At 38.4% G+C, this 21,505-nt stretch overlaps 3 protein-coding genes across 10 annotated transcripts in view; 2 read left to right on the top strand and 1 right to left on the bottom strand.

The window, feature by feature from the left end:
- LOC128676565 (POU domain, class 2, transcription factor 3L-like) overlaps positions 1–4,222 on the top strand; it is a 184,928-nt gene extending 180,706 nt beyond the window's left edge. For all 7 annotated transcript variants that reach the window (XM_064436475.1, XM_064436478.1, XM_064436477.1 and 4 more), the window contains 2 exons: positions 2,134–2,375; positions 2,468–4,222. In XM_064436475.1, coding sequence (XP_064292545.1) covers positions 2,134–2,375; positions 2,468–2,629 — 404 coding nt within the window. In that variant the 3' untranslated portion in view covers positions 2,630–4,222. The remainder of the gene's footprint in view (positions 1–2,133; positions 2,376–2,467) is intronic.
- Positions 4,223–6,347: 2,125 nt separating this feature from the next.
- Positions 6,348–14,593, top strand: LOC128676637 (syntaxin-1B-like). The gene is made up of 8 exons (XM_053756834.2): positions 6,348–6,821; positions 8,369–8,455; positions 10,871–10,964; positions 11,886–12,131; positions 12,572–12,645; positions 13,345–13,482; positions 13,827–13,937; positions 14,220–14,593. The coding sequence occupies exons 1-8, from the start codon at positions 6,786–6,788 to the stop codon at positions 14,289–14,291; spliced, it is 858 nt and encodes a 285-aa protein (XP_053612809.1). The 5' UTR covers positions 6,348–6,785; the 3' UTR covers positions 14,292–14,593.
- LOC128676636 (calponin homology domain-containing protein DDB_G0272472-like) lies at positions 14,573–20,518 on the bottom strand. Of its 2 annotated transcripts, none has more exons than XM_053756831.1 (2): positions 20,358–20,518; positions 14,573–16,214 (listed from the first exon to the last, which is right to left on the bottom strand). In XM_053756831.1, the coding sequence occupies exon 2, from the start codon at positions 16,137–16,139 to the stop codon at positions 14,727–14,729; it is 1,413 nt and encodes a 470-aa protein (XP_053612806.1). In that variant the 5' UTR covers positions 16,140–16,214; positions 20,358–20,518; the 3' UTR covers positions 14,573–14,726. The 2 variants fall into 2 exon arrangements, with proteins under 2 accessions (XP_053612806.1, XP_053612807.1); XM_053756832.2 differs by having other exon boundaries at positions 20,379–20,516.
- Positions 20,519–21,505: the final 987 nt, after the last annotated feature.

A 21,505-nucleotide genomic window follows, 5' to 3' on the forward strand; every position in this document is an offset into this window, starting at 1 on the left:
AAGATTCTTATCGACGATGGTTTTCACTAGCTCTGATAAAAATATTAAAGGAAAAGAAAAAGTATCTTCGGAAATACAAAATGTATGGAAACCGTTCAGACGAAGAAACGATTAAGCTGCTAAGAGATCGTGCTAAATATCTGGAAAAACACTGCTATGCTATCTCGGTTTGGTTGAAATTTATATTTCTAAAAATCGTAAGTAAAAAATGTTTTTTGTGAAATTTAAATCTAAAAATAATTCTCTTCCCAGTAGCTTGAAATACAGTTCTCAAACTGTGAATGATGGAGAATCAATCTGTAACGCTATCTCAGATTACTTCCTTCCTTAACTCATCTACATCTAATACTATTCCCTTAAATGATTCAGCCAAATCTCCTCAACCTTTTGCCGACATTTCTTCCATCAACGTAGACGTTGCTGAAGTTTCTAATATCCTTTCCAAGCTTGATCCCTGAAAATCAGCTGGTCCTGATGATCTTCCAGCTATATTTCTAATAAAATGTGCTAAAACAATGTCTATTCCACTAGCAATTCTTTAAAAAAAATCCTTACAGAAAGGCATCATGCCCCAAATGTGGAAATGTGCATTTATTACACCAGTGCATAAGAAAGGCTCAAAAACTGAAGTAGCTAACTTTCGCCCGATTTCCAAATTATGTATTATTTCCAAAGTTTTTGAGGAGCTTGTCCGCAATCAGGTGTATCCTGCCCTTAAACAATCTTTCACTTCCGCACAGCATGGGTTTTTGAGTGGACGCTCCACAGTTTCCAACTTGTCGCTATTAAATTTTTACCTTACTGATGAAGGAAATCAGGTTGATGTCGTTTACACTGATCACAGCAAAACGTTTGATAGAATTCAACATAAACTATTATTGCAAAAACTTTTTGATATCGGCATTAGTGGTGACCTTTTAAGATGGTTCGCGTCTTATGTTGATAACCGCTCACAAGCTGTAGTAGTGATTATCTATATATCTAGCTGGGTTCCTATACCCAGCGGCGTAGCGCAAGGTTCTCTTCTTGGCCCCTTGTTATTTGTAATCTTCATAAACGACATCGATCATCACCTTAAACACTCAAAAATCCTGTGTTTTGCAGATGATATGAAACTATTTACTGTCTTTACAGTCTGATCTTTTGAGACTACAAGTATACTGCTTATTAAATCTTCTAGACCTTAACGCATCAAAATGTAGTGAAGTCACTTTTAGTCGTAAACGTAAATCAATCATCTACGACTCAATTATTAGGACAAAAACTTAAGAGGGAAAATGTGATTTGTGATTTGGGAGTGCTTCACGATTCTAAGTTAATATTCAATCAACATATTGACAGTATTGTAGCTAAAGCGTACCGTGCATTGGGCTTCATAAAGCGTATCTCCAGAGAGTTTTCCTCAATTAAAACCCTTAAAATACTTTATGCACATTTGTTCGGAGTAATCTGGAATATGCTTCCCAAATTTGGAGTCCCCACTATGAAACATATAAATCCCGAATAGAGGGCATACAGAAAAAAATTATGCGGTTTGATTAGAGATGTTTATGATAGTAGTATTTATAACGATTTTTGCATTAGGCAACACTTATTGCCTCTTGAAAAGCGACGTGAAATTGCTGACATCGTCTATCTGCACAAAGTTATTATAGGCACTATTGATTGTTCTGATCTCTTGGCTCTTATCTCATTTAAAGTACCTACGAAAATATACAGATCTAGTGCGCTTATTCATTTTCCTGCTGTTTCCACAAAACACTTCAATAATAGCTACCTCCTGCGTGCGAGCAGTTGAGAGAGGTGAGGGATCCTGACTTTGACATAGATATAATAGACTCAAGCGTTGCATCGATTAGACGTCGATTATCTAATTCATTATTTTAAAGTTAATTATCGTTTATTAAATTGCAAAATATATAAATGTAACCACTGAGTGCGGATCTTAGCTCTAACGTGGATATGGTTAAGTTTGTGCCAAAATTGTATAAGTTCAAAAATTGCTTTTATTAACCTTTAATTGGCTTTCCGATTTTTATTTTAAGCGACTATTCTGTACATACAGCTGTTAGTTCTCCTAAGAATAAATAAATAAATAAATGGGTAAATAATATGATATGGTATGGGTGTCAGACTCGTCGCTGTCGGGCGCGGGCGCGGGCGGCGGCGGCGGCGCGGCGCCGGGCGCGCTGGCGGAGGCGGTCGGGCGCCGCCGCAAGAAGCGCACGTCCATCGAGTCGGGCGTGCGCGTGGCGCTGGAGAAGGCGTTCCTGCACAACCCCAAGCCCACCTCCGAGGAGATCGCCGCGCTCGCCGACGCGCTCTGCATGGAGAAGGAGGTCGTGCGCGTCTGGTTCTGCAACCGTCGACAGAAGGTCAGTGCAAGGGCCCTTCCCGATGGACTTCGCTGTGACTCGGAGGCGCTCGTCTCTCCGATCTGCATCTCTAATTTGAATCCTCTTTCCAGGAGAAACGCATCAACCCCCCGGCGGGCGAGAGTGGCGGGGGCGTATTGCCGCTGGTGCCGGCGCACACGCACACACACACGCACGCGCACACTCACCCGCACACACACGCGCTGCACTCGCTGCAGCCGCTGGCGCTGCTGGCGCGTCCCCCCCGCGACTGACCCGCCCCCCCCCACATCCCGCGATTCTTCCTCTACGACGACGTCTGAGGACACGGGCGGACGTGACACAAATCTTAATAGTTAATATCGGTGACTCAGTACCGATGGAAACAAAGAGGAACTAAAAACACTGAAGAATGGACTCTATCACTTTTATGTCCCACACTTACTAGTTACATTTTTTATTCAAGATGCACCTCGTGACCGATAAGGAAGGATGTTAAAAATTAGTTTTAGGCTCGATGGGACACGTGGTAAAGTTTATTTTTCTATGTTCTTAGATTCTTCGATTTCTTTGGTGGAAGGAGTGAAGAAAATGAGTTATCGCAATACAATCCTATCGTTCCGATTTAAAGATCAATTTTATGAAGTCAAACACAGAGTACCCATAATAATGAACATTATGATCTATAAGAATTAAAGCAATAAAGCAAATTTAAAATATTCCATGACATGGAATAAAATTACGATTGAGACCAAATTGCGATACGTTTAGAAATCAAATTATCAACAAGATAATTATGCATGTCTACATGTTTGAACAATATTCGGTTACATTTCATATAAGACATGCCAACTCGTAAGGTCCTCTCCACAATGAGTCATTTTTCCTAAGTCCAAGGATGGTCTACTAGTAATTCCATTAAGAAGTAGTGATTTTATTGTAAATATGTCTTAGCGAACCATTCGAGAATGTGACTTTTTGTGAACTGTACCTTTTGGAAACTGAAAATTTACAGTTTTAATTAAAATATGACGAGTTCCATATTTTCATGTGATTTCGAAATGTTATCATTATTATTGTAATAAGTGACAATTCTGTGGTGTAAGGTAAATGGCTGATCAAAATTTACTTTTAATTTTAAGAATAGATTGATTGTAAAAGACACGTAAAAATAAGCATTCCTGGTAAAAAAATCGACAATTTTGTATATAAAATCAAATAATTTTATAAATTTGTTGGCCGGATTTTATGACCTCAATACCACATACGTTATTGGTTCCTTACCATTTGATCATATTTTTTATGAATTCGATTTTTTAACCTTATCCGCCCCACTGCTGGACAAAGGTTTCGCCCAACTCCGCTGTAACGGCTTTGAGGGAATTAGAGAAAACAAAGTTATCATAAGCTGCAAGATTTTGCACTTGGATATTATTTTTTGTTCTCATGTTAGGTAGACTGTATTCTCATTGTTGGTTTTGTTTTCGTACCCGTTTCACCTGTCTTGTTTACGATATCATATGTGGTACATAGTTGTCCAACATGATCATTATATTTGTACTATCATAATGTTACTGTGGGATCCTGTTAGTCCTGAGAGGATTTAGAACTGTCCAGGCCCTTCGGGATGATCCGGCTAAATTAACGGTGAAGGTCGTTCGGCCGGACTCGGGCGGGCCTGGCGCCGGCCGATGTACATAGCCGCCTGTACAGTTAGCGTAGTTGTATATAGGTGTATATGATATGGGCGACGTAGACTAAGTTTATATTCGTGGATGTATTTATGTGCGAGCGAGCGCCGGCGCGCTTATCAGCGCCGGCCGTAGAGATATCTGTATGTTACAATAAAACATGATAGACTTTAAAAAGCGTTTTATTTTGCTCATAAATACCTTGACCATTTCCTACGCATGTAATAATGCAAAGATTTGAGTCCCAATGGAGCGAAGTCATCTTCGACTTTTGTATCGCCACTGTCTCCTATCCCTGAGGTGGTATGCGTATCCATGTGGTGTGTCCAGGCAGGGGCCATGTAGGTGTGGACGTCATTGGTCATAATATTTGGAGGTAATTTTTTTTTTAAACTCTTTCCAAGACTCGGTCATTGTAGTGAGCAAGAATGTCTACATAATCATAAGTGGTGTGCGTGACTGCTATATGTATTTTTTTAAATAACGATCAGATGGGCTGTTGTAAACAGAGAGGTCAGGGGTATGTGGAGGCTGTAGCGGTAGTAGGAGATATCAAGATCCGTAGTGTCAATCAAACTCCGAAATAGTAGGTACATAAGATCAAGTGGAAGAGCCGTCGTATCCCACACTATTGGCTATTAGTCATCCAAAGAAAATAAACACAGATTTTACTTTCCGAGGAAAATAAAGACATAGACCACGAAACAAGTTTTTGATTCGTTAAATAGTTTTCTATTTAACGAATCAAAAAGCTGTAAAGAAAAACATACATCTTTCTCTCTCTCTCTCTCTCTCTCTCTCTCTTATGTGAGTTTTTTCACGGTTTTTTCCTAAGCCGTTGAGAACGTCGGAGCCCAGGGTCTGCTAAGATTCATCACTGTCTAATTCTATATGAAATAAGAAAACAACATTAGTCCAATGTTGTTTTCTTGCAACGAGCCAAATTTATTTGGAAATAAAAGATTGCTAGTATAGCCGCACGGTGGCGCCATCTCTGTAACTTGTAATATACCACTAACTCTGTTACAAGATGCTCTAGATAGATCCGTTCTGCTCCGGTGCTCCTGTCATGATTACAATGCAATGTTGCACACCGTGGAATTAGATCAAACAAAAATTTGTTATGAACTTAAATGAATGAACATAACAAAAAAGATTATAATTTAAAGTATGCATTTGTAACACCTGTCGTCATCTTCAGTTTCTTCATTGGGGTAAATACAAATACACATAAAAGTTTATGTAAAAATAGGAGTTTTAGTTATCAATTAACTACCTACATAAAGTACCTCGGTAGATAAAAAAAAGAACGACTTCTTGTTACGATCCTCCAGGTCTCTTCTCCCTAGCTTCTTCCACTCTCCACTCTTATTGTTAACAATAAACAGTGGACGGATGTGAGACTATGTATTCAGTTCCAAAAATATTTCAACAAATTAATGACATTTCTCGCGCCTGACGGCGCCTGAGACGCCTGTGTCACAATATTTGTCGGCACACAATCGACTATAAATCCTAGAGTTGGATTTTTTCACCTTATTGTGAGGGCTGACCGTGACACCATCAGAAGCTCCACCAGCCGATCTAAGTGACAGATCGAAGAGGCGACAGCGTTCCTCCTGATATTCATTATGAGCTATTATTGGAATATAAAACACCGTAACCGTAACGGATCTATCAAGTGTTGTGTCTTATCAAGTGTTCTTTTCTCTCTTTCTTATTTTGTCTTCCGTGATCCTCTCTTGTTATGTTTCAGTCGCACGTCATGGCGGTAGTTCCATAAATTAGTTGTCCGACAGAGACCATAGTTAAGAAATGTTGACTCTAGTGTACGTGTCGATTGACCTTGCAATAATCACAGATTTAATGTTTTTATATCTGTGGCAATAATAAGAAAAAACTTATTGGAAAGAAACTTGACCCTATAATTGTTAGCAAAAATATTTTTACCGTCGAATACCTCTAAGTACTCATATAATATGGTAGGTTATTTTCTGAGAAAATTGATTGCTAAAGAGAGCTACCTATAATTGATGTTGAACGGATAGTAGATAATCGAAGAGTGATTAGTGTAGAGGAAGCGATATTGATTTGTAAGGAGTGCAGCAAATCAGAACCTTCCCCTCCTGCGAAAAACACGTGTGATATATCTACATAGATGTTTCTCTTAGAATATGACTTAATCAAGATGTCATCTAGATAGCTCAAATCCTCGTCCCGCGGTTCATTGGTCTTGTATGCGGGCCGCGGAGGGGGGAGGGGCTGCGGTCGTGACCCAGCATTGTTTGCGCGGCGCATTAACATACTTACAGTATGTAACAACACCTCGCTTGTACAGACTGCTATCATACAGTTCCTGTGACGCTTCAACGCTTATGATAGTTGCACAGAAAGTAACTACCTATAACGAGAGGTATTACAGTGCAGATCTCACGAAATATAAACTAACTTGATATGTGTAGCGCGGTTCTTTGCTGATTATATACAATAAAGTACAGCCATGAGGCTGTAGTGATATTATAGTGATATATATTGATATGAATCAAAACAAGTGCAATAATCAGTTTGGACCCAATAGGTTAGTGAGTATTGTTTGTGGTAAAGATCCCTCGCAGACTGTAACCATCAATGATAACGCGTGCAGCGAGGTAATGATCGCGAGTGATATCACGCCGCGCGGCTATCAGTCCGCGATTAGATAGCGTCGCGTGCGCACGGCCGTCGCGCGGTGACCCGGACCATGGCCGTCAAGGACCGGCTTGCTGAACTCCGCAACGTAAGTCATGGAGACTGAACACTTGGCATTCCTAGAATATAGACATTATACTTATATATCGGAAATTGTGTGCTTGAGTGCGGTCTCGGAAAATATACCTAGTGATTTGTCCACTGCGATTTTATTAACTGTTTCGCAAAATAAATATTTGCAATAGTGATAAGAGTTAAATCTTTGCGTAGGTAGGTAAAAATAATTTTCCACACTTAGGAAATTACCTTCTTTATTAATTATTAAGATTAAGGCTAATCATCTTCTTCATCAGTAAAAATATAAATAAAAAAAGATAGATATTATATTTTTCATAACAAATCGTATTGTCAGGAATCATTTAGTTTACGTATTGAAATCTTTTTGGTATGGGAGGATAAGTATCGACCTCTATTCCACACATCACGCCGATCAGCCGGCTTCTCGCCGGCGGCATTCCGTTTAATCCCTTGGGTTTAATTCATACACTTTTCGAATTAACTTAATTTTTATCCTAAAAATATTAATTGTCACAATCTTGCAGTTGCCCTAAACATAGACCACGCTCCTTACTGTGAATAAGATGTACCTAACTAAATACGTTAAAATAAATAGATTGAGAAGGAAACAAAGAAAAACATATTTCAAGTGTTATCTGGAGACACGGTGCGGAGATCAGCTGTTTCGCGGAAAGTAACGTTAACATGTCAACACGAAAGTTTTAGCACTGGCGTTTTCTCTACACAAATTGAATAAATAAACTAATGAAATAAACATTTTTGTATGGAATCATCTGAATACGGAGGCCCGTCACGATGATGTATGAATCACGACGAAGATGTTGACCTCATTTGCCATGTGTTCTAGTGTCTGCAGTAGAAACTGTGATCTACCAAAGTGCAACCGTGCACCTGCACAATTGTTTCCTCCTGCTTACAGTGTTGCAATGATTTGCATTTTTTTAAATAATTATATAATTTGCTTCAATATAAGAGACTGCCCCAAAATTAGGCCCCAGTCGATGTGTGGAAAATTTGTTACATGCTGGAATTGTATGGTTTCGGTAGTTCTGTGACCTTATTATATCACTGTTGTAGAACTGTACAAATTACATTTTGTGAAGAAACATTATGTGCGATATACTTCCTGGCAGAAATGCAACGAAAATGTTGTATTGACTTCATTCCTGCGCTTCGTGGTGTCGGATTGCATGTATCAGAGAAATCAGTCAGCTCGTTAGCCAAGTGTGTCGATACTAGCGGTATTTGCCGCTCGAGGCCTTTCTCTGAAGATAAGACTAAGCTAAGACTTTGAACGTCGTAAAATAGTCTACTCTTTTATCTCCTTCCGAGTCTGTTCAAAAAATATTGCAATACTGCCAACGAGATTACAAAACAACACAACGAAGTACTTATATCATTGTAACCACGGAATAATAAACTGATTGTAACTAATTAATCCCATGAAATTTAGTTGTTTTAGATTAGGTAAAAAATGATAGTGTTGCGTTAATTATGTGCTTTGCTATAGTAAAATCAGGTAGAGTTTGTTGTACAGCGGCAAGTGATGGTTTCCAGGCAAGCGCGGCGCGAGGAGTGTACCACGACACTGTGGAGCTCGGCGCGCCCGCTCCCGACGACGACATCCGACAGACCTTCGGCGAGGTGAGCATTTAACTAAGTGCGTAACTTTATGTTAAATTAAAAGAAACAATACGTTTAATTGTAATCCATACTTAATTTACTGCCTTTCTGTCTGTTTCTCAGTCACGCTTTCGTGGCTAAAACGCTGGACCGATTTTGTTGATATATAAGTAGTGAATGACCCGCGGTCAAACATATGCTATTGACTTAGTAACTACCCAGTTAAAATAATTGTCTGACTATTGTTTAGTTAAGTTGTGAAATCACTTATCATCAATGTTGAATTGAATAAAAAAATCTTTATTACAATGTTGTTATTCATCAGTGATAGATACAGATAACTTTAACATTTTTACTGATTTGATGTTTAAAATAATCTTTGCTGCGGTTTTCCCGGGATTAAAAAAAAATGTAGATTTGGTCAGGAAATATGCCTTTGAAGTACTTATTTCTGAAGAAACGATTTGATATTTATCTTACAATCTCTCTATTTATAAATCTATACATTATCACGATTTCAATACATGTTATGGAGATTTCAAAAATAGAATGTAATAATCTGCATCTCTCCTTTCCTGAGCCAACAGCGCACGCCACATTAAGCGGATAATCCGTAAATAGGAAGTCACAATTAGAGGATGGAGCGACAAGCAGCCTGTTGTGGGCTAATCTATCCGATTCTGCTCGTGTGAACGCATTGTTGTCACAATGATGTGCTCCACGACCTTCAACTGAATGTATGATCGTAGCGTCATCCACAACTTGAACTTAACTTAAAGCTTCTTCTCAGCCTCTTGCATTGTAATATGGAAATGGTGATTAAATTTGCAAATAAAAATATTACCGAATAGTGAAAGACAATAATCGACGACAATAATCTCAGCGACGTTCGTCGCAGGAGTGCAGTGGGCGCGCCCTCGTCTCGATCCTCAACAATTCCACTGTCGCTGAGACGCCTGTGACATCATTGTATCCTCCTGTAATTAGCAAACTTTACTAGTATTATCACACGTAGGTATTTTAATATTCCGAATAATTATATACAACGAGCTTTTTGCGTGATGCGTGAACAAACATACAGAAAGACAGACAGACAAAAATTCTAAAATAAATTGTTTTGGCTTCTATATAGATACAGTTTTATTATGTAGTATTTCAAACTATTCGGTCAACATGAGACGAAGAACATCTTTGCATTTAATTAGTCTTACACATGATTTCTAGGTATAGTTTAATATAGTTTTTTAGTAAATATTTCAAGTATTTTAATGTACTACACATTAAATTACTTGAAATATTTACTATTCGACGACCCCTGTGGTCTAATGGTCGTCGTGCTGCATCTCTGTAAGTCCCCGGTCAGGTAAAATGGAAAGATGATCTATATAATACGATGTTTTAAGTCGTTGAGTAAGTATCTCATAACACAAGCCTCGAACTGATTTTGGAGCTGACTCATTTGTACTAAGATACATAAATACTAATTAAATAATTTTAAAAAAATCTTTTGATATAAGCTTTGATTGCTGTCAGAGAGATCTTATTACATTCAATGCGTGATAAAAAAATCAAGGCTGTACAGTAAACCGTTGATGAGTTCTCTCGTCGGAAGCCGTTCCTGGGTACACTATCAAGTCAGTTACTACCATAATAATACATTGTCATCCAAAATTTCAGTTCAATCGGTTAAAGCTCTCTGCTTTAAAATTGAGTCACAAGATTTCATCCTAACACACATGCTTACTAACTTATACACATTGGCAGTTAAGTAAAAGCTTGTAAAAGAAATTAACTATATTCCATTAAATATATTATTTGAGCAACTTTAATAAATAGTTTATGAAATGAAAATTAATTTCGCTGAAAACAGTAAACTTGACCTGTCACAGCCGTAGGTGGGTAGATCGGAGAAATAGCTTCCTAAATCTTACGCTGCTCGTTGGAGTAATCGGAAATTGCATCAATGAATCATCAATGACGACCCTCGAGAACGGTATTCCACTGTTTATTGAGCGTTTCATTATCACCAGTAACGGGAACCAAACTGTGAGCTAATTACAGTTGACTGCGCTCTGGTTCATTCAAGTGATACCGGCGGTTAAGGTCAGAGCTTCCCAATTGTGGTTTAAAATCACAGAGGAATATTTAATTGACAGTTTAATAATTATTGCATATTATTCCCACGACATGAGCCGTTTCGATCCCGCTTTAATTGTAAAAAAATCATAAAATAAATATGTACTTACATCTGTGTGACTATTTCGAAACTGTTTCCTTGAAAAACCACTTGATAAGGGAAAGGTGGTCGGCGCAGTCACGTGCAGGTCAGTATTTATTCTAACGCATCATCAATGTTAAGGACATTATAAGATATCGGTAAAAGTAATAAGTGAATGAGATTAACATTTTTCTTGACGAATCTGATGTATGTTTCAGGTAGAACGACTTCACGGCTGGCTTCGGGAGATCAGCAATAACACGCTGCTGCTTCGGAAGATTCATGCGGATCCCACCTTCCACGCAAACAGAGGTATTAGATCATATTAATTATCAGCGCTTATAATGAAAATGAAGAACGAACTAAGAACTTGTACAATATAATTTTCTCAGAATCTTAAACAAATCTTTTATCAGAATTGACTTCTGCAGATAACTTCGCAATAGCTATTGCCCGCAGCGTTGCCCGCGTTCATTTCGTGCTTCATCTCATAACTTATTATTGGGATCTAAGCAATGTATCGCGATGAAACCCATACCAAATTTTAAGTTAGACCTTCCGTTATACAACTATAAAAACCGCATGAAATACATCCAGTACTTTTGCACGATGCGCAACAAACAAACAGACAGACAAAAGTATTATTTATTAAAGTATTTAAATGTTTTGGCTTCTATTAGGCCCATAAGACCCCATTATTATTTATCTTTAATAGTTTAGTTTTCACATTACTAGCACGATGAAGTAGGCAGCGGGGTCCACTATGGTCGCTCGTCGAACCTTTGGCTCTCTTGCTCCCACGCCTTACTCACCGCACCGGCATTTCTGAAGAATGCCTGTAGGCCGTCAACCCTGGAAACGCAGGTCCAAAGAGGCCGGCGAGTCGCAGTCACACATGACATGCTTCATAGACTCCTGTATTTCCATACAAACCCTGCACAAAAGACTTTCAACAAATTTCAGTTTAAAGAGGTGACCATGTCCAGAATCGAGCTCCCATAAGAATCTTGTCTGTGTTCTGGTAACTTTACAGAACTTTTTGTAACACTTGGTGATGTCAGTGCCAGTCAGGTTCGCACTAAAACGAAACAAAATATTCACTTATAATGCAAGCCATAATCAATAAACCGTTTTCCAGTGGAGTTCAGGTTTTTAGCCATCATACCAGACTTTGAAAACTACTCAAAGATATTCCCTTTTTTTAATTACCCGTAAACCTGTTTTTTATTTCAGCGTTACAAGATGAGCTCGACTCAATCGTGACTCAATCAAACGCTTTGGGCACCAAGGTCTGCGGCGCGCTGGTCCAGTTGGAAGCGAAGGCGCGGGTGGCGCGCAACGACGCTCGCGCGCGCATCGCGCGGCTGCAGTACGCGACGGCGCGGCGACGCGCGGCCGACGTGCTTGCCGACCACCAGGCGCTGCTGCAGGCCGTCAGGGAGACGCAGCAGCAACTGCTACACGAACAAATTAAACTAAGTCAGTATCATAAACGCTGTTTTCCAATACCGATTATTCGTTTTTTTATCATAGTAGGTATCTATCAGCAGTCAATAATAATATGGTGCATCACCCAGGGGTCGTCAAACCTATTTTGTGGAATAAATTGTTACAAAGAAAGTTTACAAATAAAAATAAAATTAAAACTGTAACAGCAATATCCGGCACAAACAGTTCAGAAGAATGCTATTTTTGTTATATGATTAAATGTCTTGTATAAATGTAAATAGACCCCTAATTACATGTATACCTAACATATCGCCAGATATGTTGTGTATTTTATTTTCTTTGTCAATAAACAAAGTATGTAGACGTCTTCTGGATATATTCATTATCTAAATAGGTATACTCAATTTTCACACATTTCTTTTGTCAACTGAAACGGATTTTTTATCTACGGTTTTTTTTGTTATTTCCAGCAAACCTGACCATCTCCGAAGAAGAATGTGAAGCTTTATTGGATTCTAAGAACATATCATTATTTGTTGATAATGTAAGTATGTATTTGCATGTTTCTGACTTTGGATGACTTTTATTTTATTTATTCGTGTACGGAAGGTGGTTATAGCAAATTATGAAATAGAAATCTGAACTGAAAATGTCCCAAGCGCAAGCAGCCGGGTCTCCAGTCACCGCAGTCTCTAACTCCCTCTAGTCCTGACCAGTAATGGACTGGTGCTATCTATGCATAAGTATTAGTACAAATACTCATACAAAACTATATTAAACTAGCATCTACTCGCGTGAATTTGTCACGGGAACTGTTATTTTTCCGTGAAGAATATTATCTATCTCCTTCTCTACTACACTACATGTGTGCTACATTTTAAGAATATTGATTTTGCAGCTGAAGCGTTAAGAGGTAACAAGCAAATAAACTTAGTTACTTTCGCATTTAGAATAATAAGTTGGAATATACTTGTGTGAACAGATGTTCTACAGTTCTGGATACGTTGAGCTCATTTCTGTGTTTATGTAATTCAGCCCAGCGACACAAGTGTGCCCGTCGATGTCCACTGGCTGAGCACCGGACTTTGCTCTGATATTATATTCTACCAGTGTACGTACTTAAATAGTTTAATCGTGTAATTTCATCGACATTCATCCAATACATTTTGCGTGAAAGGTTAATTCAGCCATGTTAACTTCGCAAATGTTCGCAACTACAATACTAGCAAATGGTGTGGTGCAGGTGAAGGCGGAGACGGCGGCGGCGCGGCTGGCGCTGCGCGCGGTGGAGGCGCGGCACGCGGAGCTGGCGCGCGTGGAGGCGGCGCTGCGCGACGTGCGCGATCTGTTCCTGCGCCTCGCGCATCTCGTCGCCCAGCAGGTCTCTCGCCGACCACGTTTTCTCCTTTTCCTAAGTTATCGACTTCATTCTTTATACACTTGTTCCAGAAATTTGTGAATTGTCATAGTCATAGTAGTCCAAAATTAAATTATTCATCATCAAGTACTAATAATACAGCTTAGCACGGAATAGAGAAGGTTGGCGTAAAAGAAGACAGGCCTATGCTCTGCAGCGGAGGAAAAAGGGCTGAAATAAGAATGATCCCGAAACTGCCAAGGAAAGGGGAAAGAACAATATTCACAAAGGCAAAAGCTAAATATTATAACATATATGAGGTCCGTTTGGTGTTCAGTAAGCAGTTGGTGTTATTATGACGGTTGCAGCAAGAGCAGATCGACAGCGTGGTGCACTTCGCGCTGACGGCGACGGACTACGTGGAGAGCGGCGAGCGGCAGCTGCTGCGCGGCGTCGTGTCGCACGGCAGGGCGCGCCGGGTGAGCTGACCACTCTGACTACTCAGCCCCTCACTAGGGCTATGTTTACATAAACTTACGTCTGTTTTTCGTACAGAGTCGATTTTTTTTTACATTAATATCGATCAGTACCGATATCAGGGAATCATTTATCGTATTTCTTATTCTATTTAACACAGATGACATAGCAATCTTTAACCAAGAAGTTTCCGTAATGTAAAAAAGGAAAATTATTATGATTCCCACAATGAAGTACTTACCAAAATAAACACTATTTCTAAAATTTTTAATTTTACTTTCCAGAAAAAAATCCATTTGATAATTTGCGTGGTGATCGGGTTCGCCGTGGTGCTGATGGTGCTCATCATCACATGAAGAGGAGGGGGGGGGGGGGGGGAATCAGCTGTGTTCATAACAAGGGGAACAAGGACATTTTATTTGTAAGGCTTTATTCAGTGCAATGTTCACACTTCGAGAGTGTAAGTAAATTTTTTAAAATGATATACAGCTGTAAATCTGATATACCAGTGAATTACATAATTTATGACAATTAACAAACATTAGCTGGTATATTTTATTTGCATTACAGACCAAATACTAGTCATTGTATTTTTACGAGAGGATATAATAGAATGAATGAAATAAAAATATCTAAGTACTAAAATAAAGTTTTATTTATTATGCAAAATAAACAAGTATACTTATATCATATTAAGTATAACAATCATACATTAAAGTAGGTAAAGTCAAAGTACAATTGTATAATTTAATGTAAAAATAATTTGACCCAAAGAAGTAATAATTTCATTACTATATTAACCTGTATGGATTAGATGTATATTGGCCCTCCCATTTGATATATTCTTCATTTCGATAGTAGTATAAAATTATAGCTAAAAGAATAAAAAGTAAAAGGAATTTCAAGAAGTAAGCCTTCAGTAATTGCCAAAGATATTCTAAGAGTTTCTTCAGTAATAATAACAGAAATAGTAAAAACAAGAGTAATTTATTGCCTTTTTTATTTCTCTTCGGTTCCGAAGGTTTTGGATCCTCAGGAGCGCCAGTGTCCGGCTCCGCCGGGTCCCTCGCCTCATCCTGTTCTCGCGCTCGGGCCTGCCCTGACATCTGCTGTGTTTGCTCGCGAGCACTCTGTTCGCGAGCTTGTCTTTCCAACTGTTCTCTTTCGACTTGTGTGCGTGCCCGCTCTTCAGTAGCTCGTCTCTCCCTATCTTGATAAGCTTCTCTTTCTCTTTGCTCTCTTATAAGTCTTTCCCGTTCTTCACGTGCAATTCTCTCTCTCTCCCTTTGCTCTCTTTCTTCCCGAGCAAGTCTTTCCCGTTCTTCACGTGCAATTCTCTCTCTCTCCCTTTGCTCTCTTTCTTCCCGAGCAAGTCTTTCCCGTTCTTCACGTGCAATTCTCTCTCTCTCCCTTTGCTCTCTTTCTTCCCGAGCAAGTCTTTCCCGTTCTTCACGTGCAATTCTCTCTCTTTCCCTTTGCTCTCTTTCTTCTTGAGCACGTCTTTCTCTTTCTCTCCGAGCTCTCCTTTCACTCCGTTCACGTTCCTCCTGCTCTTCTTTCTCTTTTTCCTCCTGTTCAGTCCTATTTTTAGCACTCATTTCTACGTGAGCAGAAACCAACGCAATCTCTGCTACCACTACTGTTTGTTCGATAACTTTTTTAACAACCCTTTCCGACGCTTTTTTTGCAATCGTATTTGTCACTTGCGCGGCTGAAACTTGAAACGTCTTCTGAAGTGTTTTTTCACCAACAGCGGTAACTACTTTTTCTCCAACTTTTTGTATCGTATTTGCCACAGCTTTCTCAGAAATTTGAGTGGCTGCATTCGACACTCCACCCATTCCTAGACCGCCCGCTCCATCTGCAGCTAACTGTATACCTGCAGATATTATAGATCCAGTTGGATTTTTACCTTCAGCGATATCTTTTCCTACATTTGCCATGTTGTTAACAATCCCTTGTGGCTTGCCTGAGACCACAGAAGCCGCCAGGTCCAGTGCCGTGCCCGCGTTCATGGCCGCCAGCACGCCGAGGCCCGGCCCGCCCAGACAGCCGGCCGCGCCCGCGCCCAGCACCGCCGTCGACCGCGACGCCTGGTACATTGCCCTGTTCCCTCCGTCCAAGTCGCCAGCTAGATAATGCACGGTACCTTTTACATGCCCCACTACAGGGATCGAATCCAGTACATTTGATATGAAATTCATCTTGATTTCTAATTATAATGACTTTTATGCATACGATACAGTTTTAGATAGTGTTTGATGCCGTTGTGCAGCAGTCTGAAACAATATGAAATGAAATATTGAAATACTAGCTGATGTCTGCGACTTCGTTCACGTGACCGAACAATTTTTGGTAAGGAGTCAAAATTATTAGAGAAATTGAATTGTACAAATGTAACAATACCTACACATACAGAAGATGCTAATCAGACTGAAAAAGTCTATTTTCTATAGTTAAGCTGAACTATAATGACCCTTCTTCATGTGTTCCAGATCTTCGATCTTTATACCTCAACAGAAAAAGCTTATCAGACTGAACAACTTTTATTAGAGCGTCATTTCTGTTTCCTATAGTTTAACTGTGTCTACATCAAGTATTCCAGATCTTCGACTTTTATACCTATTTTTATACCTCTACAGAAAATGCTCATCAGACTGAACAACTTTTGTTAAGGCGTAATTTCTGTATTTCTTATAGTTTAGCCGTACCATCATGGGTCTACATCAGGTGTTCCAGATCTTCGTTTTTTATATCTCAACAGCAAATGCTCATCAGGCTGAACAAGTTTCGTTAAGGCGTAATTTCGTATTTCCTATAGTTTAGCTGGACCATCATTGTTCATCAGGTGTTCCAGTTTTCAATATCATGTATACCCTATATGTTGCCTAAGCTTAATAGCTATATAACAAAAAAGTTTCATTCAAATCCGTCCAGTAGTTCCGAAGATTAGCGTGTACAACAGATAGACATACAGACAGTTTTTTTTTTTCAAATTCTTACTCTGTTGCTGTGAATGTATCGCCTAATTTTTTTAATGTAAATTTATTGTATTAAATTTGTTGTAGCTCATTTTATTTTTATGTAAATGTACAGGATTTTTTTTTCTACTGTTTTATTATATGTATTGATAATACATAATCAATACATCAATCAATACATATAATAAAATTGAAAAAAGGCCAAATTTGTACATTGGATATATTTTTTTAATTCTTCATGGAATACTTAGTTACTGATATAGATGACGAAAATATAGTTTTGGAAATTTTTGTCTGTCTGTCTGTCTGTCTGTTTGAACGCGCATCACTCGAAATGTACTGAGCCGATTTGCTTGCAATGTGGTATGTAGGTACCTTATATATCGGGTTAACATCTTAGATACATTTCATCCCGGTAAATGGTCAGGTTCCTGTAGGATAATTGAAAAACTAATTATGAATCAAAAATGCCCCAGAATCCCGGGTTAACAACATCCTTTAGACATTTCATCCCGGAAAATGAGAAGGATCCTGTAGGAAAATTAGATACATTTTATCCCGGTAAATGGTCAGGTTCCCGTAGGATAATTGAAAAACTAATTATGAATCAAAAATGCCACAGAATCCCAGGTTAACATCTTATAGACATTTCATTCCGGAAAATGAGGAGGGTCCTGTAGGAAAATTAGATACATTTCATCCCGGTAAATGGTTAGGTTCCCGTAGGATAATTGAAAAACTAATTATGAATCAAAAATTCCTCGGAATGCCGCTTTAACATCTTCTAGACATTTCATCCCGGAAAATGAGGAGGATCTTGTAGGAAAATTAAAATAACAATCCACGGAGCCGATTTACTTTAAAATTTTGTAGAAAGGTGTAAACAGAATATAATCAAATTGTTTTTATCGACTAAAGTCTGATATAGATATAATGGGCGCAGTATGTACCAATATATCAATATAAAACTCTTCCGTTACTGAGTGACTGACTGACTGACAGACAACATACACCCGAAACTGCTGGGCGGGAAGCTGAAATTTGGCATGTAGGTGAGTACTAAGAGAGGATTTTTGGAAATTCTACTCCGAAGGGGGTGAGAGAGGTGAAACGCTGTAAATATGAAAGTTCTACACCGTTGAAGTTAGTTACTTTAAAATTTGTATTTTGGTTGTTTACAACAAAGTTATGAACACGTGTTTCACATTTTTCTGAAAATTAACCCTCAACCCCTTCAAAAGGGGGATGAAAGATTGTACGAGACTTAATACACATTTCAAGATAAAAAACTGAAAATTGGCGCACTTACTTTTTGGGGTAAATAATTGTAGTAAATACAAAAAATCTTTAATTTACGTTTGTGGTTAATAATAAACCGGGTCGTAAAACGTCATGGAAAATGGTACGGCACGCGTTGCAGAAAGCGGGAGTGGGAGTAGGAGCGGGAAATGGGAAGGAGACAAATAGTGGAAAACAGGATGGGACACATTGCAAAAAACATGATGGCACGTATAATATGTAGGAAATTGTACGGGATATCTACATTACATAGCAGGAAGCGAGATTGGACAAGTTTGCGGGACGAGACAGACACACAGCGGGAAACGGGAAATTGAACTAAAGATGAGAAAAAAAAAATGAAATAATGAATTTGAATAATTATGTTAACTAGTCGTACAGAGTACATGATAAAATTACTGAGATTTTGCTATGAAATTCACGCGGGCGAAGCTGCGGGCAAAAGCTAGTAATAATAAAAAAACCGTTCATTTCGTTATAGGAAACACATAAATACAGCTCAAACTACAGAAAGCATAAAATAATAAAAAACAAAAGAAGACAAACAGACACACAATGAGATTAAAGTAGGACAGTAAATAACCGCCATATACCTACTGACCGTGTTTGTCTGTCTGCGGAGTTCCTCAGACTATCAAGGTGTAGGCTACTCCATACTAATAATATTTTAGTTTTTTAGAGTACTGTGCCACAAAAGGTTAAAACGGAACCATTACCACTTTATCGTCCGTCTATAGGGCCTTTTGCGTACACGTATAAAGTTGAAATATTATTATCCAAGTCGATGGTCCCTTGAAGCTATGTAAAAATGAAACTTTCAACGCGATGAAAATATGTGACCATTTATGTTGAAAATATTGCAATTTCACGGGAAAGTCTACACCTGCAGGTCCTTCCCCGTGTTCTAGAACAATATAGATAAAGGAAAACATCCGACATTATGTTATTTATGGCTCGTTGAAAAAAATATCGAAAGTTCTTCATCTCAATTACTATAAAATACATTTTATATAAGTACCTACTTGTGTATACTGAACAGTTTATAATCGTCATCATCAATACATATAATAAAACTGAAGAAAGGCCAAATTTGTACATTGGATATTTTTTTAAATTCTTCATGGAATATACTTAGTTACTGATATAGATGACTAAAATATAGTTTTGGAAATTTTTGTCTGTCTGTCTGTTTATCTGAACGAGCGTCACTCGAAATCTACTGGACCGATTTGCTTGAAATTTGGTATGTAGGTACCATATATACCGGGTTTTAACTTCTTAGATACATTTCATCCTGGTAAATGGTCAGGTTCCCGTAGGATAATTGAAAAACTAATTATGAATCAAAAATGCCTCAGAATCCCGGGTTAACATCTTATAGACATTTCATCCCGAAAATGAGGAGGGTCCTGTAGGAAAATTAGATATATTTCATCCCGGTAAATAGTCAGGTTCCTGTAGGATAATTAAAACTAATTATGAATCAAAAATGCCTCAGAATCCCGGGTTAACATCTCATAGACATTTCATCCCGGAAAATGAAGAGGGTCTTGTAGGAAAATTAAAATAATAATCCACGGAACCGATTTACTTTAAAATTTTGTAGAAAGGTATAAACAAAATATAAACAAACTGTTTTTAACGATTAAAGTCTGTTATAGATATAATGGGCGCAGTATGTATCATCAATATATCAGAATAAAATTCTTCCGTTACTGACTGACTGACTGACTGACAGACAACGTACACCCGAAACTGCTGGACGGGAAGCTGAAATTTGGAAATTCTACTCCGAAGGAGGTGAACGAGGTGAAAAACTGTAAATATGAAAGTTCTACACCGTTGAAGTTATTGACTTGAAAATTTGGATTTTGGTTGTTTACAACAAAGTAAAAAAAAAAATTAACTAAAGATGAAAAACAATGCGAATTTCAATCATATATGTTTACCAGTCTTACAGAGTAGGCGATAAAAAAATTACTGAGATTTTGCTATGAAATTCACGCGGGCGAAACCGCGGGCAAAAGCTAGTATGCTAATAAAATACTTCTGATGCTTCACTGTTCTTATCTCCTTACAAGATGTGAGATTGTCGTCATCTTAAAAATATAATTTACGAATACACGCCCATGTTTTACTTACCAACAATAAAATGATACTAACTCGCGAGTTCACTTCCTCTTGTGTTTATACATTGAAATGACACCAAGCACAATATGTTACTAAATTTTGTTACGAATAACTGATAGAGACGAGCTGAATGCGTTTGAGCCGGCGGCCCATTGCTCGCAGCGCTCTGCGTTTGCGCAGTGTTGCCAGATGCGGTATGTACCTATATAAATCCACAAGGTCATACCTCAACACCAAACCAATGCATTATATTATGGTTTGCAACGTCATTATGGAAGACTCATCAAGTATTTCGTTATTAGGAAAATCTGGATTAGAACTATAAATCCACTCTTATTAACCAAGTCGCATTTACAGTTACCTACATAGGCTCTTGGGTACCTTTATTCAGGGTATATATAGCTTACAGGCAGTTATAAAAGTCTTATTGTCCCTTTGTGCAGTACACGTATTACCTTGCATACTTAGGTACATCTGCTGGAGTGCGTGTAATGAACGGCGCTATCTTGTATTCGCAGCTGTCAACACTGGCGCGGCGCGGGCTTCCCGCAGACGTGCGCTCGCGCAAGGTCAACTACTTGTTTATTAACAATTTTATAGTTAATTTTAGAATACCTACAGACAGACACAGATTTTATGTCGATGGTTTAGAATGAAAAATATTATTAACCAAAACTTATTATTTATTCTTATTACTTATTCTTATAAATCAGTTTTATCTTATTAAAATAATGAATGTTCAGATGTGTGTATATCACAGAACGCTTGTTAAACCCGCCCTGGCTCCTTCGGGTAAAACTGTGATAAATTATACACCTAAACCTTGAGGATAAAGTAATTTAGGATAAAGCTTAAAGGGTAAAGTAAATTAGTTTTTGTCTCCATATGGGACGGAATATGAAGTAATCCTTCTGTACATTGTAAAAAAAAAATATGTTGTGTTATAATCTAGATCTTGGTTAATTTATGTTTAGACCTATTTGGGTCCCTGTATAACAATTTTATCTCTTCTCTGTTTTCAATCTGTCTCGCCCCGGTTACTGCTTCGTATGTACTGCATCCCGCTCTGTATCCCATCGCGTGGCCTTATCGTAGGTTTATTTGTAAAATATTATAAAAGTAGTCGAAAGTCGATACCTCTTGACGCATTTCGACCATGC

The sequence above is a fragment of the Plodia interpunctella genome, chromosome 16 (genome assembly GCF_027563975.2).
Source record: "Plodia interpunctella isolate USDA-ARS_2022_Savannah chromosome 16, ilPloInte3.2, whole genome shotgun sequence".
NCBI lineage: Eukaryota > Metazoa > Arthropoda > Insecta > Lepidoptera > Pyralidae > Plodia > Plodia interpunctella.